Source organism: Antrostomus carolinensis, unplaced genomic scaffold, assembly GCF_000700745.2.
Source record: "Antrostomus carolinensis isolate BGI_N321 unplaced genomic scaffold, ASM70074v2 scaffold10395, whole genome shotgun sequence".
In the NCBI taxonomy this organism is placed as follows: domain Eukaryota; kingdom Metazoa; phylum Chordata; class Aves; order Caprimulgiformes; family Caprimulgidae; genus Antrostomus; species Antrostomus carolinensis.
Genome location: NW_010314255.1, coordinates 38905 through 65705, shown reverse-complemented (window position 1 = coordinate 65705; position 26801 = coordinate 38905). Strand labels below are relative to the sequence as shown.

Genomic DNA, 26801 nt, shown 5'->3' with positions numbered 1-26801 from the left:
TGTGAGTTACTGATAACTTATAAAAATATAGCTGTTTTTGTAGGTTGCCAGCCAAATACAATGATGATTTAGTTACTTAAATTCTTCATTCAGCTTATTTTCTTAGGGCCAGATTCATTCCGTATAGTAAATGGGCTTAAACACAGGATAACTGTGTTTATAATTCCTTTCTTATTTCTTTCTTCCCCTTCACTCCACCTTGGCTTGCCCCCAGTCTCCCAGGGAACTTGTACTGGAAGAGCTACAAAAGGGACTGAGCAACTAATTTACAGAGACCATAAATTCTTCTATTGCTTTTAAAGGCAACAGTTTTGCTCTTCTTTTTACAAAAACCCTGCCCATTAGTGCTTTTATGGGCAAGATTTGCTTTACTCGTGAAGCGTACAGAGCACTATTTAATGCAATATCAGTCCTCTCCTAGAAATTGCTATGTTTTATCCCTGACCATATATATATTGGTAAACGTACCTTCTTAAATGGGGAGCTAGGGGTGGCTGGAGTTTACTTTATAGTTTGACCTAAAATGCAATGTGACTGAAAACCTGTAAGGAGAAAAAGGTTTACTTTAGTGCTTATGCTATTGCTCTGTTCCCAATCCAGCAATAGCTAAAATCATGCAATAACACAGCAAATAAACACATTTTAAAATAACAAGCTGTTGATTTTTATAATCAACCATTTCCCTTTTGTTGTGTTGCAATCTATTTCTCTGCATTTGGCACTAAAACTATTTTTTCCTCTTTTTCTATCACAAACAGTTATTTATTCATTAAATTTTCAACTTGTGCTAATGAGCATATCATAAAAATAGACAAAATAAGTGTAATTGCCTTTTTTCTAAAAATATACTGTATTTTGCATTATAATTCAGAGCCTGATACAAATCCCTTTGAATCAAGAGAACGCTTTTCATTTGTTTCATGATCTTTAATCAGTTTTCTATCTGTGTTTTGCTCAGAGGCAGTGGAGGAGGGTTGTCTACCTCCCAGTTCTTCCCACATGACAAGCCGTGCAGAGGCTTGGATGGCTGTTGAGGTGTGTGGAGCAGCTGTGTGGCAGCCAGTGACTCCTCCTGGTCCCCTCCTGTGGAACATGCCTGAGTTTCCTTAACATCTGATATTTAGAAATTCAGTTCCAGCAAACTCTATTTGTAAGCTTTCTCTGTATAGTTATTAATTCTTCCGATACAGATTGATTTTTAGCTTTTTTGATCTTCCCTCCTTTACCTGATGAACTCCAAGGAGAACAATCTTAGTTCCTCCCAACTTTTGTTTTGCAAAACTGAATGGGCCAGATTTTCCTCTGCTCATAAGTCAGCTCCAAGCTCTTCTGGTGATGCTGGTGGACCTTCTCACCATCTATTCCCTGCTGGAACCACCTTTTTTCAGCATGGATGGACATTGTACTCCAGGTGATGCCTCACCACTACCTTGTGCAGTGATAGTAACCCCTTCCGCTGTTTCTAAAGAAAGTACTTTCCCTGGTATATCTCACCCTGAGTGTGGGGTTTTTCCTGTGGCTTCGTTAGCCTTGACAGCTTGTAGCGATATGTGACTTGGCAGGAGCATTTCTCTTCATCTGCTGTTTCAGCTGATGATATTGTTAGAGGAAGCCTAGGTTGCTTCTAGGTTCCTCCTGGGAATGTTTTGATGGCAAACATGGTATAGGCTATGAGGTGATCAGGTGTGATTACTTGGACACAAAGCTGCAGCCCAATGATGGTCAGGCTTAGTTACCTCTTAGGATCTCCATGATCAGCTGTACTGGTACCTGATGACCAAACTGGATCTCTGCTGCTACTAGCTAGTGTCTTGAATTTCATGTGAATAAAAGTTGACAGTGTAACATGTTGTAAGTTATGCTTTTGGAAAGGTCTCTTGAGGCTTATTTACATGCAACTCAGTTTCTGTAGGGACTGAGGAGTATTTTCAGCACTTGACTAGAATTCTGTCTACAACTGTCCCAGGATTTACAGCCACCTGACTGTGTTGTAAATGTGACATACAAGTGCTGGTGAAACAGCTGTATCACTTACTAAACATAAAGATGGGTCCAACTGCTGTATCTGACATCCTAACATGGTAGCATGGCACTCAGTATATGTTGGCAAAGAAAGGGTTAACATTGTTCTGGTTTACATGTATGTGTAAGTGTCTAGAGAGGCATAATCAATATTTTTCAAAAAATCTATTAATCGTAACCGTATGTTACTTTAAAATAAGGGAACAAATGCAGTAGGAACTAGACAGGAACAAGACTAGAAATGTCAATTATTTATATGTCAATTAAATGCCACTTACACCTCAGTGACTTATTTATTAAAACATTAATCTTATTTTTTTATTTTTTGTAGTTTGTTCTTTGCTTTGCCCTAGGGTTGAGCTGCTTTTGTTTACAGCCACATCCACTTTGTAAATCAATTGCCTTTCCCTTTGCAAAAGTCTCGGTATAGCAGAGAGACGAGACTAATTCTTTACAGCAGGGTGTACAAATTTCTGCCTGCAGTGTGGAAGAATGGTTCATTCTGAAATGTCTGTTACCCTGCTGTTTCGCTAACAGCAAAACCCAGTGATGTGTGAAAGGTGCTTGAGCAGCTTATAATATAGGCATTAATACTGAAACGTGCAATAAAGCGGCTCCGTCTATATGAAGGAAGGGTTTCCAGTAGCATGGGCAGCCTTGCGAAGGCTGTCAGAGCAGCAAAAGGATCCAAGTGTCAGTACTAATCTTCAGTTAGAAACTGCTCTCTACACCAGTTTTCTCCCATCACAACAGAAGAAGGGAAACTGTTGGAAAAAGATACATCTAAATAAATCAGCATTAGCTCTTGGAAAAGGAGACCATCTAAGGTAGGAAACATTAACTTTCAATGCGTAGCATTTGCAGAGATGCAAGGTATTTTGCAGCTTGAGAATGGTCTCTGTTTTGGTGCCACTTGCATTCGTCTGGGGCTGCTGGTTTGCAAAGGCAGGTTAATCATCAGTGCACAGTGTCTGAGCTTGGCTGGGTAATTATTAATTAACAGTTGACTTAGACTTTCTGCTTTAAAACAGGCATCATTAAAAATACTATCAACAAGCATATAAATAGCAATGCAAATGTTTTCGACCTTAGCTTTTAGCCTTTTATGTAACCCAATTGTATTGTTTTAGATGCATTCACCTTATATTTCTCCTATTCTCATCCTTTCCCTTTTTCAACTGCCTCTTCTCTCGAGAAAGAGATACAGAGCTACACCTATCCATATTTATTATCTGAACTGTTAAAAACTCACAATTGTTGACATATAAGGGAAAAAAAGTGCATATTAAAAGGAACTGTTTGCATAGTTTTTACCCTGTAAATCGGTTTTTAGGCTTATTGAGGAAGAGCAGAGAGTGATTTGGTGATATCACCAAAGAGCATTTGGTGATAGTTTAAGCCTGTTACATTTTTATCAAAGTAAGGAATTCTGCAAACTGTTTCTGAATAACACAAAAGAGAAGTTCAGAATTTGAGAAACTGGGAGATAGAGAAGAATGGCTATTGCAGGTTTTGTGGGTTTTTTGAGTTGCTTGCTTGCTTTTCTGTTGAGGATTCCTCTCGTATGTATGGAAAATGTCCCTGGTAGTGCTGCTGTGTGTTTGCGCCTGTGTGGGTTTGTGTAAGTTAGAGTTTTAGTGCATGGTTTGATTCTTGAGCCTGGCAGACAGGTGAATGGTGTCCACTGCCTTTTCCCATTATGCAAAAATGTAGTACCAGTTAACTATCTTAAACTATCTTGATTGATAAAAGTATCTGAGCAGTGATTCTAGTAGTCATCTTGATACTGCCTGAGCCTCAGACACAAAGAGCATGCAGTATGCCTGTTACAATGCCTTTCCAAGGATTGTGTTGCTGTAGCGATGCATTATCGTCTAGTACTGTTTGACAGCATTTGAATATTTTGACAATATTTGCACTTTTTGGATGACTTCAGTTCATTATCCTATTACTTTGTATAATTTCTTTCATTTCTGGTGGTCTTCTGAGTCGTGTCTGGGACACACTGTGGTCAGCCAGAACACTGCTCTGCAGTGCCCTGTACTGACCCAGGATCCAGCCAACAGCACCAGCACCTCCCTGCAGCTCTCTCCCGTAACCATGACAGTAGTGCAGCAGTAAGTGCACGGAGTGACAATTGGCTTTGTTGATAAAGTATCTCCAGGATGCTCTAGCCCATGTGACAGCAGTTCAGTGTGAGTGCTAATACCAGGAAAGCAGCCTCTGTGACTCATTTCTTCTATCTAAGATTTTTCATCCTGCCAGCCTTCAGTGTTTTTTGTGCTTCTTCATATTTCTTTCCTCCCCCCCCCAAAGCAAGAACTTCTGAATGTTACCCTGAACTGGAAATTTGTGAATGAGTGTGAAAGTAGCAAATTCCTACTTCCAGGAAGGACTATTAATGTCAGTTTTGCATGTGATAGTAGTATTTCCAGACCCAGCTAAATTTAGGGATCCAAAATATCAGCCCTTATTCAGGCACGTAATGAGAGACAGCTTCTGTCCTCAGATGTTTGCAGCCTGGATCATCACGACCAATGTGAAAAAAGCTGTGCTGGCTTCATCTGATAAGTCGTGCTGCCTCTCTGGGGCTGTTTGGTGTTGGTTGCAGCTTCATTCTTCCCATCTAAAATGGGTGGGCTAAATCCACAGCTGCAAAGACAAAAAGGAAGGGGAATATGTCTTCAGGTCATTTTTCTTCTTCTTCACTCCCTCTCCCTTATCAAGGGATGGCAGAAGTGAGAGCCAGCTGCAGCTTGTCTTGGCCTGTAAGTGGGTTTTATGGAGTGGGAAAGTGAAAAAGAAATGGAGGAGGCTGTTGAACAAACAGAAAACAGAAGCCTCTTCCAGTCTCAGTGGGTGGCAGGAAAAATTTGTGAAGCTTAGAAGAAAAAGACAAAAGGGGCAGATCACTCATCATATAACAAAAGCAACTGAGTGCAAAATCTGTGATTTTCAGCATGACAGACCATTTTGTTTTATAAGATCATGTACAAATTCTGTAGAAAAAAATGCACTATTGGCCTTTTCCAGCTTTTGCCTGGCCACAGCAGGGCTGAATTTGCTCCTGATGTCACAGAATGAGGTTACAGTTATAATATAATAATATTATATAATAATATAAATACAGTTTTATATAATAGTGCTGATTTTTCTTCTTTATTTTTCTTAGTTATTCCCTGTATGATTTTTAAATTATTTTTAATTTCTCCTGCAATTAGAAACTTCTCCTTCTGAGAGTCCAGTATATATAGTAAGTTACTATCATTCTGAGATAAACGTCCCTGTTGGTACATTCGATCTGCAGTTTATACCTGCAAGAATAAAGAGTGTGTGGGAGGCAGTAAAAATGACTCAAATGTGGGTGGGAAGTCTCAAGGCTCTGCAAAGTACAGCGGGATGAGCCAGAACCAAGACAATATGAAATAACCGTACATGTGAGACAGCTAAAACTGTAAGTAATGCTGCAGGTGCATGTATTGAACATTTCACATGACTGTTTCTTGGCATGTAGTGGGATGAAAAATGAATCTAGTAAGGAGAAGATGAGGAGAAGGATTGATTCAAAACATTACACTACATTTATGCTGGTGTAAACCCTGTTGGAAATGGTTCATTTGCCCTGGCACACTGCTGAAGTGACTCAATGGTGAGTCAGGTCCACTGTGACTAAGAGAATTAGTAAGAGTTTTCCTCCACATAATTCTCTCTTTGTCTTCTCTCACCCTTTTCTCTCCTCAGCAGTGTTGTATAACACAAGCAATAGATATTTTGCCTTGGTAATGTTGCTGTCCCTTCATGACAGTAGGTGACATGGCAGCTGTTTACTAACTTAACCATTATTGTATACAACTATTACTGAGTAATCCTTCAAGTTTTTCTGTAGCATATGCAAAGCTTCAGCTTTGCTATAAATTTGAATGGAAACTTTATGTGGTTACACTTAAAGCTGGTAATCGAGCACACTGTTCTACTCCAAGCAGCAAAAGTTACCCAGTTTTCTGATTATCGTCACTCTGTTTTGAAAATACCCTGTAGAATCCAGTTTATGGAGTCAGTATAGTCCACATAACAAATATGCCGCTAGGTGAATGCAATGGCAGAGTTATGAGTGTGTGGCCATTGAACAACACTTGATGGTGTGGTGCTGTGCACCTTCTCCATGGTACTCTTGAGATAAAGACAGAGGGACAAACACCTGGGCCCTGAATTTTACACAGCCTTTAGGATTAAACCCACATCGCACAACCCCATGTTGAAGCACCATTTACTTCCAGAAATTGAGAATTTGCCTCCATAAATCAGTGCAGTGACTGGTTGGACCTTTTAACACTGAAATGATGTATCTCATTCAAAAACTTTATTAAATTTCATAAAGATAAATATCTGGAGTTCCTTTTTATACCTGTACTTCATTGTCAGTTTCCTGTACATTTCCACCTCCTAAGAAAAAGAACAGTTTATTCACTTAATAGTTTAATACCCCAGTAAACACAGTCATCTGGAGAATGAATGAGGATGTATAAACAGGATGAATTAAATATCAACTAAAGGAGTTCAGTGATTTTCCACCTTTTTTTATTTGCGAACTCTGAAAAAATTTCCCACTGAAGGTATGTACTCCTCAATGTTGAATTTAAAATGGTAGCCAATGAGCTGCTCTTACCTAGTGTTAAGATGTTTTTTTTCCTCAGATCTACTCAGGAATCCATGGACGTAAGCTGAAAGCAGTAGGAGATTCATTTATCAAGGAGTTATGTCATGATTTTATGTACTGTTTCAGTATGATGTACGTACATCCAGCACATCTTGATTTATTTTCATGTTTTGTGTTCAGTTATAAGTGCTTGGAGATGCAGATGGGATATCTGGGGTCCTGGTGGACAGTCGGCTAAACCTGAGAGCAATGTGGCTTGGCAGGGATGAAGGCCACCAGCATAGAGGGCAGTTGCAACAGGCCCACAACGATTAGATTAAAGATAACCGCTTTTATTGAACATTTGCAAGATCACATGTAGGATATCACATCCAACTTTTTGCCCTCCCATACCAAAAGTTGCTAATTAACTAAAGCTAGTTCTGGGGAGGGCCACCATGATAGTTGAGGGGCTGGAGCACATATCCCATGAGGAGATGCTCAGGGAACTGGACTTGTACAGCCTGGAGAAGGGATAGCTTCAGGGCATCCTAATAGCAGCATTTCTATACCTGCAAGGAAGCCTTCAAGTATGTGAAGACAAGCTCCTTAGTGGGGTGCATGGTGGGAGAGCAGGAGACAACTATCATAAATTTAAAGAGGGGAAGTTCTGAATGGATAAAGAGGAGGAAAAAAAAAAAATCACTGGAAGGATTGAAAGCATTGAAGTGTATCACTGAAAGCATTGAATCACTGAAAGCATTGGAGTGATCTGCCCAGAGCTTGCACAGGCTCCGTCATTGGAAGTTTTCAGTATCTGACGTGACAAATACCTGAACAGACTGGACTGAATGGAGTGTCGACCCAGCTTTGAGCAAGAGCTTGGATTAGATGATCTCCTGAGGTCCTTTCCAACCTAAATTACGCTATCATTCTGTGGTGCACGTGCACGCTTCCTGACTTTAAGCTGAATTATATTTCTACTATTAGCTGTATTATGAAGTGCACCTGGAGAAATCTCAGTGCCCTTTAATATAGTCCATATTAATGAAAATTATTAAGGAAATGGAGACAAAGTATAGAAAATAAAATAATTTATTGTCTACTTGAAGTTTTAAATGTCTGCCTGTCACTACCAGTACCTAAGTATTTTTCCCCTTCCCATCCCAAACAAATAGTAACTCCTTCCACTTATACAGATAGCAGCAGTCAACTCGTATGTCTTTCATAGGAGTTTTAGTCCTTCATTTCAGGGTGAGAAGCTGTCCAATGGCAAGGCTTATTGATTGCTGGTGGTTTTTTGCTTTATTCTGTTTCCTTTTGCTTGAACAGGTGGTTGATGATGACTGAACTCTCCAGCAAATTTGTTCCATGTGAAAAGCTTTTAACTAAGAATGCTTTATACCAGTCTTCAGTTGGCTTTGTTTCTGGGTCATGCAATTGCACCATGCCGTGGCATACCAGCAGGCTCAGTGATTTGTAGGCTGATTTCCAATATCTTTGTTCAGTGTAGAATACAGTTAGGACTTCATTTGGAGATTTTAGAGTATGAGGATGGCAGGATTTGGACCTACCTCAATAGATAACACTCAGTGGTAATAATGCACTATTAAAGCAACCTATTATACCTTAAAACGGAAAATATTCTTTGATATGATTGAATCATTGCAGCAGTCTAACCTTTTCTCACTTCTACAAATTCTCTACTCCCAGAGGTAAATGATGTCTGTTACCACTGTGCATTTTAATAATGAGATAGATTTTTTAATTTATTTTTTTTTCAAGAAAAAGTTTACTGGAAACTTTTCATTCACCAAATAGTTATGAGTTTATTTAACACATTAAATGATTTTGTCTACTTTCTTCTCTTTACTAGCTACTTTACTGAGTAATGTGGTGAGATATGATTTATTTAGGCTTCACTGATGAAAGAATTATTAGAAATCTTGAGTCTTCTTTCCAGGACTCAGTTTGTGCTTTGAACTCTAGGCTGCTCTGGTTCAATCCATCAAGTGTCAATCCAGAAGCAGTTGTTGCTCATCAACTGAAGTAAAAAATGACATCAGTCACACTCCTAGCAACAGCATGAGAGGCCAGATGAGCAATGTCATTGTTACATAGAGCTACAATTATTATACATATCATCTTTTATATATTCTACCACTTCATCAGTTATTGCAGTCATAAACAGAGAATGAGGAGAGATTTTCGCTGAGCTGTCTGCAATTATATAGTATCTTTTTCCTGAGTGATGGCAGCTAATTTAAAACACAGTATTATTCCTTCCAGTATGAATTACTCTGGTTTTGCTAGCGTTGCATGTTTTCCAGGCTCACTGTTCATACTGCTCTGCAAACTCCAGGATTGCACTCCTTATTTTCTTCAAATTGTGCTTTAAATGATGTGATTCACATTTGTTGTATAAAGTTCATTCTTCTTTTACCTAGTTCAAGCCCTGAAGTTACGAGAAATGAGAAAAAGTAGCTGTATGTACTTTGTTGCAGAGATTTCTGTTCCATTTTTAAGTGAAGTGTGGGTTTACTTGTCGATGTGCTATGAGGGAACAGGTAGCAACGCTGTGGTGTGCCCCACGCTTAGGGCTGGGGGTGCAGGGAGCTCCTTGGCTCCGCTGGGAGAATGTTCCTCGTGTTGACCCAGCCCAGAAGGCTCTGCCTGCTGCGCAGAACTTTACCATTCAAAGCTTTCCTTTGTGCCTAAAGGGAATTAAGTAATTCATAATACTTTATCTCTGAGTGTTAAGGACTGTTTTGACTCCACCTTTAAATTACATACCGAGACTTTGACTGGGTGATTGTGGAAAGCTAGTGTACTCACTTGAAGAGAAATTAAATTTTTGGTAGTGTACTGTGTTGCTCAGGACACACTTTGCTGTTCACGTTTGAGGAAATCTCAGTTGAGAATTAATCTTTAAATTGGTCTTCATAATAATACTATCTTCACATCTGGATTCCTGGGCACAAAGACTGTCCCAGCTGAAAACCAGGACACTGGTACAGCCTTGAAGCGAATGTACAATACTGAGCAGGTTTCTTACAATCTACTACTTGAACCATAAGAGATCTCTCAGAAATGAATGTTGCCGCTTCTGTGCTATGTGTGTGTTGATATTTTATTAAACACTGAGACAACAATCTGTCAAACTAAGCTTTCAAACTGTGCAAAGAAGAAGTAACCATATGGTTAGGAATTTGTTTGCTGCTTTAAACTCCCTCACATCAGTATAACCAAGAAAAGAAAAAATAATGAGGCTGTAATTGCAACTAAGCTGAAAACATAAAAACAATTGCTGCCCTAAGATTATAAAATTTCTGGGTACTGCTGGGACCAATTGTTCATCTACGAGATGAAGCCTGTGACACAGCCTGAAGAGAGAGGAGAAAGGGGCACTGATAAAAGGGGCTCTTGGCACGTACCCAAGTGAGGTTATGATTCACATTCAAACCCAACACACCCAGGTCCTAGGTTTGAATATAATTTGTGGTATCTAATCAGGCCAGGGAATAATAATAATAATAATATAATATAATATTATATTCATATATCTAAACATACCAGGGAATATTATTAGTTAAGTCCTGCATCAAGTCCCTAACCTCAGATTCAGCTATCACCTTTCCTTTAGAAAGATTATGTGTTCTGTTATAAATACTTAAAGTGATGAAGAGTCTGCCATGTCTTTTCTTCTGTGCTTTGGTTATAAGAGCGACATCATAACAAAAAATTTAAAAGAGGGAAAAAAGAAGTCTGTCAGCACTTAAAGTTATATGAAGAGTTTGAGTATGTCATTGTAATTCAGAGGTAATTATGCAAAATCCATTGGAGTTTTGCTATTGTGAGCATCAACAAAAGGACCACAACAACTTTTCCCCATGATTTTCTTGTTATAATTGTATCTAACTTACAAAAAGAGATCTCTTCGTGCCATTCTACAGCTAGTTGATATTACTTACTCTACAGAGTGAATTAAGATTATGTATTTGGTTGTGCTGTTAAATTTAGGGAAATAGATTTTATTCTGTGATGCATCCAGGTTATCTGAGAATGTGTTCTGACAGTTTATTTTAGCAAAGGAATAATTGAATTCCCTTAGAGAGTGTTAGCCTGGGAATTGTATCAGCTCTGCTAAATCAATTGAATTATTGAGTCTATGCATTGCATTAGCAATGCTTGTGCAGTACAAATCTTCCAAAGGAAATGATATGTCTTTTCAGCTTGATGTTCCCAATTTATATTTTCTCATGGTGGTTAAATAACCTTCTGTGCCTAAACAGCAGTACTCAGTCAAATAATTTTAAACCTGAGGTTTAAACCTGGTACTGATACTTCACAGTCTGATACTTAGTGTCGACACAGCTAGTAGTAACCATCTTCCGTGTCTTAAATTGCAGAAATCACCCAGCAGTCTGCACAAATGACACCATAAAAAGAAGAGTGAACTGGAAAAAAAGCTGTTTTCAAAATGGCAATTCTGATGTGATGTGTTGCTCTTCCGCATTGCCCATTTAAAATATAGCAACAGGTTTTCAGGGGTGAGCCAAGTTAATACTGATGATGTAAAATCAGAGAATCTTTAACCTAAATTTATCACACTCCTGTATTTGATATTGTGAATGGCAAAATAGCCCCCAGACACGGGTTATGTTCTTTAGTATAAATACCTCTGAAGACTTTGACATTCAGTCAATGAAAAAGAGTAAGGCAAGTCATCCATGTAGTAACAGTGTTAAATTTCCAGAATAATAGAAGGAGGATTTACAGTGCAATGCTGTGAAAGCATATTTACATGCTGAAGATGGTGGGGCAATACTTGATACTAATTTCTTAAAGATAATATACAATGCCCTTTCAGCCTTTTCCAGATAAACAGATTATGAGACATCCTACATGGATCAAAATTTGCTTATTTTGATCTCCAGGAGAACTTCTATTGAAGTCAGACTTAGCTTAACTATAAGGTAAATTTATTTTCACTTAGCTCTAATCTTTAGAGTTACGTGGTCTCCTGGCTTTTGTTCATAATGGAAGTGGCATTGACCTTAAGCCACTTAAACCATGAGTATTACAGAACATGGAGTCAGAGGATGAAGGAGATGCCAAGATTTGCCTTTCAGTTCTGTAGGGATTTTGAAGAGTGAGGAGTGCTGGGAGCATGCACAAAATCTGGCTTGGGGCTGTTGAACTCTGTTTTGTCAGTGTCATCTGAAAAGTGGGGTAGGAGTGCAGTTTGGAGAGGCTGGCCCATGTTTTTCACTCAGAAGAGCCCAACTCCCTGAATGCTGTTTTTGTCACTGGCTCAAGCCGACATGGCCTTGTGGTGCTGTTGTCCTTGCCTGTGGGAACCAGAGCAAACAAGTTTGCCCATAGGTGGCCATAGAATTGAATTTTGGCCCAGCTACCAAAATTGAGTCCTACACAAATCCTGTGATCCAAGAATCTTAGCTTTTCTGGTAGCCATTTGAGGTTAATTTCACTGTTGCCTGTGTTACACATTGATGTTCATCTTGCCTGTGTTACACATTGATGTTGACACTGAGTTCAGTGGTGCAACAGTTCAAATTAATGGGGTTATATGGTAACTGGAAATTTAAATTTATGAAAACTGCTGAGTTATTAAGCTGTTCTGAGCAAATTTAGGGCTGTTCTCATTCCAATCAGTGAAAATGGTGGTAATGAATTATGAGGATTAATCTCAGAACAATTGCCAAAGCTCCTGGCTTGTCCATGTGGGGGCTTTAGTGCACAGTACCCGCAAGTGGCAACTCTGAACTTGCGTCCTATAAGCACAGCACACACAGTCCTCATGGAAACCCTTTAGTACCCGTTACCTACAAGTCACTTTCAAAGCAGATACAAACATTCCTTGAACAAGATGGTTCTTGCTGTATGTTAAGAGTACATGTTCAGTGGGATCATGAAGAACCTACAATGAATTGCAAATGCATGCTCAAGGTTATGACCTCCCAACTTCCTTCCACAGGTGAGCCCTAAGCTACCTTGCACTTGGTGCACAGTATGGTTATCTACAGGGAAGATGTGTTTGCTATATAGAATTGTTTCCATTTTGTAAATTCAGAGACTTAACTATTGCATGTTAACTTTTTTGTGTAGATAAGACCATAATTACATTTTAAATAATGGATTATCTATAATCAAAAATAAGCATAGTGGTTGTAGGAGATTGTTGAACTAATTGACATTAACTAATTTCTTCTAATTAGTCATATTCTAGAGGGTTAAAGAAAAACTTCTCATAATGAAGCTGCTAAATTGATCAGTGTACTTAATCATCTATACCTTTTTTCCCAAACAGGCAGGAGAAAAACATTATCACCCAACGTGTGCACGATGTGTCAGGTGCAGTCAGATGTTTGCAGAAGGAGAAGAAATGTATCTTCAAGGTAAAAACAAACAAACAAAAAAACCCCTAAAACCAGTTATGCTTGGCAGCATGGCCCTCTTGTCCATACCTGCTGGCATGGCTGAGCTATTTTGCCCATTCTCTCACTTCGTAACTGCCAAAGAACATGAAGAATGCAGTGTTTAGGCTAAAGAAAAGCAAAACAAAACCCTTGTTGCTTCTTACTCACTGTTACTTCTCTCTCAGTTCAAATCCAATACAGAAAGAATGAATGGTAGGAGTTATGTCCTGCAGATGGAAGTAGATTATAAAATTTCCCATTTACTGAAAAAATACGATTTTTCTGCAGTGACAAATAGTGCAGATGAAAGTTAACATGCATATAGGACAGCAGGTTCCCTAAAGCTGCTGTTGCAGTCCTTAGTCTGTATCCATTGCCCATTTGGGTACAAGGAGAAAATCTGAAGGTCCTTACCTGAATTCCCCTCAATCAGACCTAAGTGCCCTCAGAGGGTGGAGAAGAGGATGCCGTGGAGCTGAAGCCCTTACCACACAACATGCCTATACCTTACACAGCCAAAAGCTTGCAGAGGAGAAATTAAGTGTTTCTTATCAGGGAATTTCAGCGGTAATAAACAAGGAATTACACAATGATTTATTCAATGGAAAAAAAAATATTTAAGGTAGATATGATGTAAAATCTCTATTTCATATGTAGCAACTTTTAACTGTACTTAACTGATCAGAAAAAACAATGTCTACACAGTTAAATAAATACGGAGTCGCAGAAAATGAAGACTTTTGCTTATGTCTTTGACTGGCAGTATCTTTTCAAAGAAAAACAGAAAAGAGAAAGTCAGTAGGATGTGGGAACTGCAAGGCCTGTGTGTTATCCTAAAATCACATGCTTACCCAGATCTGTATTATAACTTTGCAATTGTCCACAGTTTTCTAGAAGTGTACTTTGAAATCATTCATTAAGCTGGAAAAGTTAGACTTTATTTAAAACACAATAGTGGTCTCAGTAAGATCTAATTATAATTTAGTATGTTATTCAAAATGACAATTTTATTGTCGCTTTGGCTTACAACAAGAACTAGCTCATTAAAGGACATAATGATCCTTGTCTGTGCTCATGGATTCTCCCTCAGGAGCCAGAAAATGCTGTGGTTCTTCCAATTGCAAAAGTAGCTTAGTGGTACTAAAATCCCCTAGGAAATCAATGCTTTAAAAAAAGACATTGAACTACAGATTGGTTTCTAGATTTCAAACCCTCTGAAGCTGGGTTGTAGTGAGTCTTTGTTTTCATTTTGGTTTATTAAAAAGGCGGATATTTGTTAGGTTTTGTTTAATTCAGATAATCACAAAGTATGCTCAGGTCTGGTTAATTTGGACCCACCTTATTCACTTTATTTTCTGATGCGTGAAAAATTCATACCAGCTTTCAATCATACACTTTTCGTCTTTACATGAAAAGTAGTTCTCATTAGAAACTGGTGTTATCATGAAAGATCTGTGATTAGGTTTTTGAACTGCTTGACCTGATGTGTTAGATAGTAAAAAATTTCATACCCCAGGGTTTTCTAACTTGTTTTACATCCTCTTAATTAATGTAAAGTTCCTTTAGGTGTTGCATGTTCCTTAGCAGAAATTGAGTCTTCAGTGGTCTCATCCAGCAGGTGGTTATTGGGTGAAAGGATACTTTTTCTTCAGTATCAAAAAGCTTTCCAGGTGGTTTTGTGTGACCACAGACAGGAGTAAGTCATTCAAAAAAATTGTTCTGAGTACTACTTAAAACCATTGGGAAGATTTACATCAACTTATGCAGCAATTGGGACAAACTCTTTCAGTGGGCAAGTTCATACCCACTCATATTTGGAACATAAATTAGCATTGAATTTAAGGGTCCTATAAAGATTTTTTTTTTTTTTTTAGTGGTTTGATCCCCCTCAAAAAATTCAGTAATTTTGTAAACATAATTTATCCAGTCTGTACTTAGTCTTTTACTGCTTGAGTCTGGGTTCATCTGGGTTATTTTTGTGAAATAAATTCTAATGATCTCCATCTGTCTTCTGGGAAATAAGACTTTCTGTTTCTATCTTGTTTCCAAAATCTACTGGTTAGAAAACTATCAAACTGCTGTGAAAACAAAGCATTTAGAATAAATCTTCTTGGTGCTCTCCACCCAGTATAAACATTAAATATTTATAACACAAAGGTTCTCAATTTCCCATTTAGTCAGACAGAAGTTGCAGTGCACTCACATTATTTACCTGTGCAGAGCTTTAGCTTGTGGCTTGTCTGAGCTCAGACTGGCATAAATGTAAAGATTCCTTTTTACTATTAAAATTTACAAGTAATTTTTTTTAATATAGTTACACACATTCCACTTCCATTGAACACTGACTATTGAATATTGTGTTCAACTTTTAAAAAGGTTTTTCTTTTCTTTGTTACTCATGCAAAACTATTAAATTTATTTCTCATACTTCTGGTTACTTTTATCTCTGGAGTTCATGATCCTTTCTTCAATACTTACATGTCTTTTCTAACCAAAACTATTCTATGATTCTATGCAGTAGAGAATTGGTTCATTCTGTATTTTCTGCTTCCTCTGGGATAGATATTCCCCTGAATTAATGTGTTTCCTTAGTATTTTACTTAACAGAGACAAACATGTAGGAAGTGCAAGGTCAGTGCAGTGAATAATTCAGAAAGAAAGACTGGGTTTTCAGCTAGTGTTAAATGCCACAATGCTATTCCATTCTATCCCATCCCAGTGTGCTACTTAGTAGGAACTGGGCCAAACTATTACAAGATTATGTAAAATAAGAGTACAGGATGTTCTCACTACATAAAAGGAAAAAAAAAAAAATTACCATGAGAGTGGGACAGGTTGCCCAAAGATGCTGTGGGATCCCCATCCTCGGAGATGTGCAGAACCCAACTGAAAACAGCCCTGAGCTGTGGGACCTGCTCTCAGCAGGAGGTTGGGCTGGAGGAGCTCAAGAGATCCCATATCACACTTCTTAGGTTTTGATGTTGATCTCACATACTGAAGTACACATAGCTTTCTGAAGGGCACCTAGTCTTTAAAATTATATTGAGATGTTGTCAGTTTTAGCTTTGAATTTATCCATGAAATAGTGACTGCAGTGGAATAAATCAGTATGCTGTGTCTTATAAAACCTTATAGGAAGGTTTAATAAGGTTCTTATTTAAGACATTTTAAGGTTCTTATTGGGGAACTGAATTAAGCAGAACTCTAAATTTTCTTTCTAGGTACATCCATTTGGCATCCAGTTTGTAGACAGGCTGCAAAGGCTGAAGAAAAAAACAAGGTAAAAATACTTTATTTTTACCCAGTGTTATTCCATTGTCTTACTATTCTCTAGCCCTTTTTTTGCAGCAGGCATGGAGGGAAGGATTTGGAATTTTTTACTACTATAATTTTAAATGACAGAATTCTAGTAAGATAATGTAATGTAATAAGGTAATATAAATATTCTGCTTTTACTTAGTGATTAAAGCTACAACACCAGGAGAATGCTGACCTAAGAGTTCTATGTATAAGCTGAATAAGGAAAAATGTGAAAATAGGAATAAGAAAAAAAAGTTAATTTTTAACCTCTGTCTGATTATGATGTGATCAGTGCATGACCTCTTCTCTTTTTATGTGTCTTTGCACTTAAAAGATTGGAGGACTTTCATTCTATTTGTTTTTATAAAAAAATATCTCCTTGGAATTCTTTATTTATTATTTATTTGTAAAATGTTGGCAAGCCATTCCTTACTTAATTTAATCTCTGGCTTTAAGTACCTCTTTAAGTTGGATGATTTGTGCATCTATCTGTGTGCAAGGGGAAAAGGGAGGAGTTCTGGCAATTTTGATAATTACAAGGTTAGCAGATGAATAAGCTGCCCCTAGGAAATGAAGAATTAATCTGTGGCTGGGGAAATGATCTCTCTGAAGTGGTGGGAGTGAGATGCATCTATCTCTTTTAATGCGGAGGCCAAGTATGGAGTTTTTCAGTTCTGATGTTCTCTGATGCTCCAAGTGGTACCCTTGGTATCCTTGTTTGAAAAAGCTCTGCTTTGATTCATCAAGACTTGGACGGAAGGCACATGGGACAAGTCAGAACAGCGGTCAGAGCTATAAAAAGGGTATTTACAAAGCTGGTGTGTTAGCAAGTGCAACTTTGACTAAATTACAGTTTTGAAAAGAAACTGGTTTGGGCTTTACCCTGAAAGATCTTGGCTGTATTTTTTGTAACCATGTGTCTGAGAAGTGATTGCTCTGGTATTCTTCATGGCGAGCTCTGAACATCAAATAAGTAGTGTTTCAGTATAAAATATATTGTTAAATACATACGCATTTAAAATTGTCAAAATAATAAGTGCTAATGTATCAGCCTAATTAAGCAGTATTTCAGGCTTCATAAGGATTTTATTCTGAGTAACTGAAATTACAAAGCTAAAACCTCATGTAATTTATTTAAAATGTAGTAGGTTGGGTTTTTTTTTTCCCTCCTTCAAAGAAGAGCAGTGGACAAAGTTGTACTGGGTTTCTGCTTGCTACCTTTTCCTCACGAAGGCAAAGAAAGTGAACTTGTAAATGCTGTGTAAAGGCTAATGCATTTCTCTGAGCTCTGGGAGTCTGCCCCTTCCCCAGCAGAGAGGAAGACATCTGTATCTGAAAGTCAGTGGAAGTTTTGCCTGAGTAGGAAAAAAACAGAAAGGAGCTCAAAGAATTTTTCCAAATCCAGTAATTTTTCCTTTCCCTTTTTTTGGTGTTTATGCTCATTATTGAAAAAATAAACCATGAAGAATGGATGACATTTTAAAGAGAGTAGTTATGGACTTTTCAACATAGCTTCTAAAGTTGGGAATGGGATATACTAGTTGAGAAAGTTTCTGGTCAAACTTTGCAGTTTGTTGTTTTTAAAAGTTATCTTTCTATATATTTATATAAATATTTGCACAGCATGTAATTAAAGTAGGTGACAAATGCAGGAGTAAGTGGCAGCACACTCCAAAACTTTGGAGATGGAGTGGAAGGGAAAAAGAAGTTGTGAAAGAGAGTGACAGCACAAAGAAAAATCATGTGAGAGTGAGATTGTAAGCAGAAGAGATGAAACGGAAAAAGAAAGAAGAAATCAAAGCAGCAAGAGAAAGGATAAGGACTCTCAAAAGGCATAAAGGAAAAAGTGATAGGTTGAGGGGGAATAAAAATGTGTAGTATGGAGAAAAAAAATGAAAAGAAACAGTGGAGTCAACTGAGATGTGAGTTTTTATTGCAAAAGCTAGGAGATTATTTGCAGCAGGCATGGACTGGGGATGCTAAAAGGGGTAATGGATCATGCAGAGAATAAAGATCATGTGTGAGTTGTGGAATAAGCAGGGTTTAATCACCAGGAGGAGAAGTGGGACAATTTGTTGGAGTCACTAAATAGCATAAGAAAGCATGGAAGCAATCTGCAGAAGTATACTGGAAAGAAAAGACTCTACATTTTGATTGCAAGAGTTAGCAATTTTAATGAATTGTAGTTCTTAAAAACAAGGTGGCACCTCTAAGTTGAGAAAAGACACTGAAAGAACTCCAGGAATTTATTAAGAGTTATTAAATACATTCAGCCAGGTATATTATGCATTTTAAGGTCATGGTATACTGTGTGATCTTAAAACACACTCCACTGACGCACATGACACAGAAAGAAGCTGTGAAGCTTTATCTAGAGAATCCTGAGGTTTATCCAAAACTGTAATTTGACTTTAATAAGGTTTAGAACATTGAAATAGTGCAGTTTTCTTCAGGGTTTTTTTCTCTGCTGCACTGGACCTCCTGTAGGGACATCCTGAAAAAGAAGTATGGTTTGCAGCTGACATCAGTACGTTGATGACATTTCCATGTCATTTACACAAGTGCTGGGAAATTGCATTGTGCTTTAACTATGAAGAAGAGCAGTGCACTTACACTGTCCACGTTGAATGATCATCTCAATGGCAGCTACAAGTATTTCTCAGAGAATACTCTTATTTCCATTCTGGTGTTTGGCTTGTCCCCTTGGACCTTCTGAGCTTGTCCAGAGCCTCAGTGTGAGACAACTGAAAATGAGAGGGAGAAAATTCCAAAATTCCAGACAGACATGCCAATACGATTAAACTGAATCTTTTTTATATGGGTAAGTATCTCCACATACAATCTCAGAGAAAACCATAGGACTATTTGGGCTAAAGAAGGTCAGTGGAAGGATAGTTGTGATCATTGAGTTTGTTTGCTTTGCTAACTCAGTACAGTACAGATATATTCACGTATTGCTTCTAAAAGGTAGCAAATACTTCAAGGAAAAACTGGAATAGTAGGAAGGATGCTACCTTGACCTGACAGCTTAGTAATGCTAAAATCCTTTTTAAGGGTTTGAACAGTTGCAGCCTCCAGGTGAGGAGTGTCAGCCTTTGGTGAGACAGTTAATGATGGTCATTCTGAGCGCATGGACAAATCTGTACTTTTTGCAATCAGGGACAGGTTAGGATAGATAGGAAATAATATTTTATGATGAATTAAAATATCTGGATAAAAGAGGATATAAACCCATTGATTTTATGGTAACATTTGTTTAAACTTTAATTATGGATGTCAAGTCTGTTCACTCATGGTTGATACTGTGTCTCACAACCCTTTGTTATTTAAAAGAAACCATATTTTTCATCATAAAGGAATACACACACAAAAAAAAAAAAAAGTCTGTCCCTCTGAATGCCAGAATTATTGAAACCAGAGCAAAACCAGTTGAGTATTAGAACTAATCTGTTAGTGTTACAATTGGAGAGGGGAAAGCTAACCCATTGGGTGTCTGATTCAGGATGCTCAGCAGGATGCCATGCTGTTTGCTATGTCTGAATGGCATGGTAGTATGACACATTCCAGAAGCAATGTAGACTGGTTTGATGGTATAACCTTAGAGTAAAAATGCTGCCACCATATCATCTTGTGATCCCAGACTCAATGCTGCTGTAACTTGACTGTCCCCTGATAGTGCCCAAAGGCTGTCTGTCCTGGCAGCCCAGAAGTGCTCCAGGCTGTTTTGTTATGAAAGGAGGGCAAAAGAAAGTCATATGTAAAATCATTTTTGCATGTCCAAAGATCAATTTGGTTGACTAAAGGTGTTCTTTTATTTTTAACTCTTTGGTATGCCTATATGTTTTGAGCTCATTGTAATATGCCATTTTTGAGTGGTAAACATTAAATTAAATGAAATGTCTTGCACACTCTTTTTGAAGTAACAGTTATATTTTCTCTCCCTTTCCTCTATTTCTTATGTTTCACTTCTCTTCTCCTGCCATAGGAAACAAGGACTTCATCTGAGAGTATTATTTCTGTACCTGCTTCAAGTACGTCAGGTTCCCCAAGCCGTGTGATCTATGTGAGTATTTCACGGTGAAATTTGTTCTAGGGGATGAGGAAAACCCCAAGCTTCCTCCTACAGTTTAGCACATTGTGTGGAAAGCTAGTGCCTCCAAACCACTGCAGCTGGTGATTCCTCTAAAACAGAATTTACTTTCTCACATTTAAAATGTTTGAGTGCTGCATTAATCATAACAGAATTCTGGCAACTTCCTATTATTTTTTGTGGTGTATTTATAGCACTTACATTACCACTAAAGCTGGCTTATACCAAAGCATGGGAAATACCATAGTGCTTTCTAAAAAGAAAAGTTTAAGTAAACAGTACAGCCCACAGGTAGATTACAAGCTTAGATTTGAACACAACTTGTCTAAATCGAGCTCTTGAGCCTGCATCTGATTGCTTATGAAAACATTCATGTGTGTGATTGCAGGGCTCGGGCCTTGACAAACACCAGTCCCTAACCTCAGAGGACCTTTGATGTGTTTATGGTCTGAGACGTGCTAGCTCTGGGAAGCTCATAGAGAGACTTAAAAATAACAAGTATGATAAAAGCTTATACTGGGTATTTTTTTTCAATACCAGGTATACCTTGCTTGTCATAATTGCTGTAGCTAAAGTTCATGTCTAGATTCTCAAGGCTACTGCCAGTATCCACAAGTGTGGCATGTTCCATGCAAACATCTCTTGGAGAGCTTCAGCATTCCCAGGGCTGTTCTTGGTCCTGTCCAGGTATCCCTTCGTTAGTCAGGTCTTTCTCCTCGGATAGGAACATGTGCAGAGGAAATTGCTGGAGATGCAATTGACTGCTGGAGAGGTTATTATACAAAGATTAAGGGCTTTTATCTACTACATTGAGACAAGCAAAAGAGTGCCTTGGAGCCAAACTTGTCTTTTTTCTTCAAGTAAAAATTATTTTGAACACAATATATCCTTCATCTGCGTAAGACTGAACTAGAAGTGGAGGAACTGCCCCTTATCTAAATGCTCATCAGTGTTTCTGAGTTTTTCCAGTAGTGCTCCATGCTGGTGGATACCAGTGGTATATTCCTAGTAAAAAAAATCATTGCCTGGACTCCTGTGAAGACATTTAATTGTACTAGGAACCTATTACCATGTAAGCACTTTCTTTGGCCATATGGTTTCTATCTCTCCAGCCATATACCACTTTATTGTTTTCATAAGCATGAGCGTTCTTTTAAGATTTGTATGTTTTTAGTGACATTTATCTAACTGTTGAATGGTACTGTTTTTCTTGATGTTTGTGATTACAGATTTAAATATGTTTCACAGGCTTTTAAAAGTCAAGGATAAACCTCCATTCCCTTTTCCTATTTTTTTCAAAGGGTATCATTTAAATCAGCACACAACTGTAATGTTTGTTACTGTAATATGCTTTAGAGGCAGCTGGGACTGTGAAAGAATAAAGTTCTCTAGCAAATATGAGTCAATTAGGAAAAAAGATTCCCCAGAGGCATGCAAGTTCTTGATATATCTGTCTTATCTCTGTGACTGCTTAATTGTCAAAGCTGTGAGATTGATTAAATCCTATCTTGGCTTTCATGACCAGGAAAGTAAAAAGAATTAAAAACATGTTATTGGACTTCTCTATTATCAAAATGATTCTTTGACTATCTTTTGCTTCTGTTTTCTGTTAGAGGAGTGTCATGACATACAGATATGCTCAAGATTTTTCTTGAGTGCCATCGTGATTGGTTTTACCAAACCTAAATTCATGCTGCCACTGAAAGGAAGGTCACGTGTGGCCCTGTCTCTCTCCGGCCATGTCTTCCCATCTTCTCTTTGATTCTAGTATTAGTATTTACAGAGGTATGATCAGTCAGATTTGAGAGCATATTCAGCTAAAAAATAACCCAGGATAAACCTCCAGCCAACCAAAGAGGCAGAAAAAGGCTCAGCCATCTACAAGTCTCCACTGCTAACGTAGGAGGCAGAGCAGAGTGGGAAGGTGCACATGGGACAGCTGCTTTCAGCAGGTCATTAAAACCAGTAGTGAAACTGTACCGTAATAACTGGTGAGCTCTGTAAAGTATTGTGTTGGACAAAAGAGAATTAAGAGAAAATGCTTAAAGTTTAGGAACCATAAATTTGTGGTGTTCATACTTTCAAAGGCATCAAGTCATAGCAACACAATCATTCTGAACATGCTATCCCATGGCAGATGTGTTCCTGGGTCATGGTTGAGCTAGGGAAAGGTAAATAAACTGTGTTTTGACTAAACTTGAATGTGATTCATACAGACTGTTTACTAAAGCTGTACTTCTTTTCTTCTTCTGTTGATATCAGGCTGTACTGTGTTCTTGCACTGAGAGAAGGCATAGGCCAATGCCCTTTGAAGTTAATGGGCATCTTTTCATTAACCTTAGTAATGGCTGGATTATATCTAGACTGAAATTTACCCCAGTGCAGACATCCCCTCAGGAGTCCCCATATACCACTTAAAAAATCAATTAATTTCTAAATTATGGCATTAAATAAGGTTTAAATGAAAGTTCTTTATACTTAGCTAAATTTTATAAAGAGATAATTAGGAGCTCCCTTCAAAGATAGATCTATTTGGAAGATTTAGGTTAGGTTACATAGCTGTGTTGTATGTTCTCATACTACGAATAGAAATCAAGTTATATTTTTATACAAGATTGTACTTGCAATTACGCAATCATAAAATTACATATTCCAAATGAAATAGATACTCTGAACTTAGAGCATCGTTTCAACAGAATCCAAAATACCAGATTATTGAAGAAATGGCTTAAAGCCTTTTAGCTGTAATTTGAGCCTTCCCTAGCATATTTGAATTCCAGTCACATATTTGAAAGTAGGGGAAACAAATAAAATAAAAAACAATGCAGGCTGAATGTTTGTAGAATTGAGTGTTTAGAAAGCAACTGTGTCTCTAAGGTGTTTTTTCATTCAAATTTGCTTACATTTTGATATTTAAACTGAAAGGGATTACGTAACTAGGTAAGTTTTACTCCTGGCAGTTCTGAAGTCTAGTGGGAGGATCTCAAGTTGCACTTCTACATAAAGAAATAGGGGCTAAAATTACTGTAAGTCACATTTAAATATTCCCAATTCTTAACTTCTTTGTTTTCACTAGAATAATCTCCATAACCCTGTATACCTTAAAAAGGAAATTATCACAGCCTCCTTGGCCTTTCTTGTAGATACAATGCTGCCCAAAGTCTTCCTGAAAGAGACCTGATGGACAGACTCCTCCTTATCTTTGCATGACCTGTCCCTGCATCAGAGCTTGCCACTGGCTTCTCAGTAGGGAGGAATTTATTTTCATTAAAGGGCTATTACATTGCTCTTTAGCTTCTTAAAGTAGCTGCAAGGAAGATGAGAGCTATAGAACACTGAAGAATCACATATTTGACTAAAACATGTTTTTTCATTAGTTTTGAGAATGAGAATATGTGGTGGTTATGGCAGCTTTGTTCCATTTTCTTAGTTAAGAGGAATCTTCCTCCTTTCCTTGTTGCTTATGTTTGCACAAATTCATACATTGTTTTAGAAAAAGGGATAAATGAAAGTTGTCATACTAAATTTTTCCTGTATGTTTAACCTAATCAAAAACTTCCTTGGAAAATCTATTGAACTTTTCTTAGTTCATTCTGAGAAAAAAATATAATCACTGCACACATTAATCCTGGATACTTTCATATTTTTGCATGTAGAAAACATTATTACAGTTTTATAGCTGATCATACTGAGATTTACAGAGAACAGTGTAGTTTATTCATTTTGTTGCCAACAAAGACAACATCATTCTGCAAAGCCTGAACCAGGAATGAGACAATTATGTTGCCCATTTCTCCACTCTCACTGTGACCAGCTTGTACTATCTACAAGGCAGTGCGTGCTGGATTAGTGAAAGTTACTGATAAGGACAATCTGTGCAAATGTGGCATTTGGTAATACTTTTGGAATAAGTGTAGCAAGAGGAGAATAGGGAGCGACACAGCTCTTCCCTCTGTTGGTTACGTGAGTCTCATGAAAGAGTCTGAACTTTGCAAAGTTCTGAAAGAATCTGTGATCTTCCAACTAATCCACCATGGTGCAAATCCATCATCTGCTGGTTTGTGACCCATAATTAAGGGGTATTTAGAAATAGTCAGGAAAGGAGGTGAAGCTGTGGGACACTGCTGAATGGGAAAAATTAAAGACCTGACTAATGTTTTTCAGCATCTGGAGAGTATATGTTGGAAATATGTATTTTGTTATTCACTACTGCTTATGGTAAGGGAACCCCTGTGCTCCAAAACCACATTAAATTGAAGGGCATTTTGCATGAAAAAGACAACAATATCTGTTGCCCATATCTCTTTGTGCAGTTAGCAGTAAGCGAGATATAACTAAGGGAACTGGAATGATGCTATACTACTCCTATTAGCCAGTGACAAAGGAAAGTAGAAAGCACCAGTATATAAAAAGAAGACAGTGGTAATATTTAGCATTGTATAGTAAAAGAGAAGAAGTGATTTGCTGCTGTGATTATTACTTTTCTGCCTAAACATATCTGCCCTTTTCTGGTTGCATCTTGATCATATTCTTTCTTATTCTCACTGCTTTCTTTCCTCCTTTTCTTAGGCAAAGCTTGGAGATGAAATTCTTGACTACAGGGATTTGGCTGCTCTTCCTAAAAATAAAGCCATCTATAACATTGACCGCCCAGATATGATCTCCTATTCTCCATATATCAGTTACTCTTCAGATGACAGGCATAGTTACGGGGAGGTACTGAAACATGGGTATTTTTTTTACTATGAATTTGAGATTTTATGTGGATCATTAAACATGCTGCTGAACACTCTTAAACACGTGCATAATGTAAAAACAAAATACAACTTCAGTTAATTGAATCATGTCATCCATTCATTCACAGGGCATTTTAGCCATCCAAAAGATGAGGCGTTCATTTCACTTTTTAGTTTGTGGAAATTAAAGAATTGCTTTCTGTGACCATTTTTTAAACAGATGACATGTAATTAAAATATGTTTCCAACGAGAGGAGTTCTGCATGCATGTGGTAGGAAACAGGAGCCATTGCTAATTATAATGCAAAAATCAGAAGCGAAGCCAAATGTCTTCAATGCCTTTTTTTTTTTTTTTTTTAATGTACCATGTTATTTTGGTTACACAACAATGGTATGACTTTCCTATGCACAAATTTCTTTCAACTGTCCCTTACTAAAGTTCATCCTCATGTCATGCATGCATTTCAACCTATTCATATGCAGAGCTAATATTATGCAGTTTGTGCTAATGACATCTGATTTAATGTAATCTTACTAATACTTATTTTGGTTTTTGTATATAACTCCTGTCATGCAAGTTAGTTTTTCTTCCCTAACCATATCTGCCTTTTGTTTGAATTTCTGATTTCTTTTATAATTTTAGATACTTTTTACAAATCAAACCTCTTCTATATACTAGGTATATTATCAAGATATGTATGGCTAGCATGGAAGTCTGCATTGTCCTCTATAGGTGTAAGTAAATGGGTAGAAATAAACGCTATAAACAATAGCCATACTGTTTAAAATAGCCCAAATCCTGCTATCACGTACATCTTTTACGAGGTCCCTTCCAACCCCTAACATTCTGTGATTCTGTGATCTCAGTGCTAGAGTACTCAGTACCTACTGTCAGGTAAAGTTCAGCACATATGTTAGATCTTGCAGACTTGCAGGGCTTCCTAGCCCTGAACCTGTGGACTCCTTTCTACGTCAACATTTGTGGGTGCTGTGGCACTCCTCAACTACCCATTAACATCTAGACTTGGCAGAGGTGACATCTAGACTGGGCAGAGGTTTATAGACTAAACAGCCTTCTACCCAGCTCCTGTGAGGACTCTCTCATTGCACCCTCTCCAAGGTGATGGTTACAAAACCATGACACCCAGCATAAATCTATGCTGCTGCTAGAGGGAGTTTCCCCCTGCCTGCCCTCAGTATCAGTTTGTCCACTTGCTGCTTCTCCTCTCTGCCAGAGCAAGTGTCCATGTGGCTGTGGTAGGGCTTAGGTTTCTTCTGAACCCTTGTTGTGATCTGACTCCATTCCATCACTCGAAAGCTGGGAATCCCACGGGCAGGACAACTGTGAAACTACCTGTCTTGGTGGCAGCCCAGCCTTTGATGACACTTAGTGGCTGTGAACTGAGGGAACTTCAGCTTCGCACTTTAAGAAGTGGAGTAGAAGGTAGTTGCAATTACGCTCTAAAAAGACCAAACAAAGAAATAAAATCACAGCAAAGAGGATATTGCTACTGTCACCTGCTTTTAGTGGGTAGCTCAGTGGTTAGACCATGACAGGAGGGGTTTATTGGGACAAC

The 26801-nt window shown here is 37.9% G+C and overlaps 1 protein-coding gene across 1 annotated transcript in view; it reads left to right on the top strand.

Annotated features, from left to right (window-relative positions):
• ABLIM2 (actin binding LIM protein family member 2) overlaps positions 1-26801 on the top strand; it is a gene marked incomplete at its 3' end in the record, with an annotated part of 101741 nt that overhangs the window by 46146 nt on the left and 28794 nt on the right. Inside the window, exons 7-10 of the mRNA XM_029084868.1 lie at positions 12990-13077; positions 16320-16378; positions 20384-20461; positions 25058-25204. Of these exons, the coding sequence (XP_028940701.1) occupies positions 12990-13077; positions 16320-16378; positions 20384-20461; positions 25058-25204 (372 nt within the window). The remainder of the gene's footprint in view (positions 1-12989; positions 13078-16319; positions 16379-20383; positions 20462-25057; positions 25205-26801) is intronic.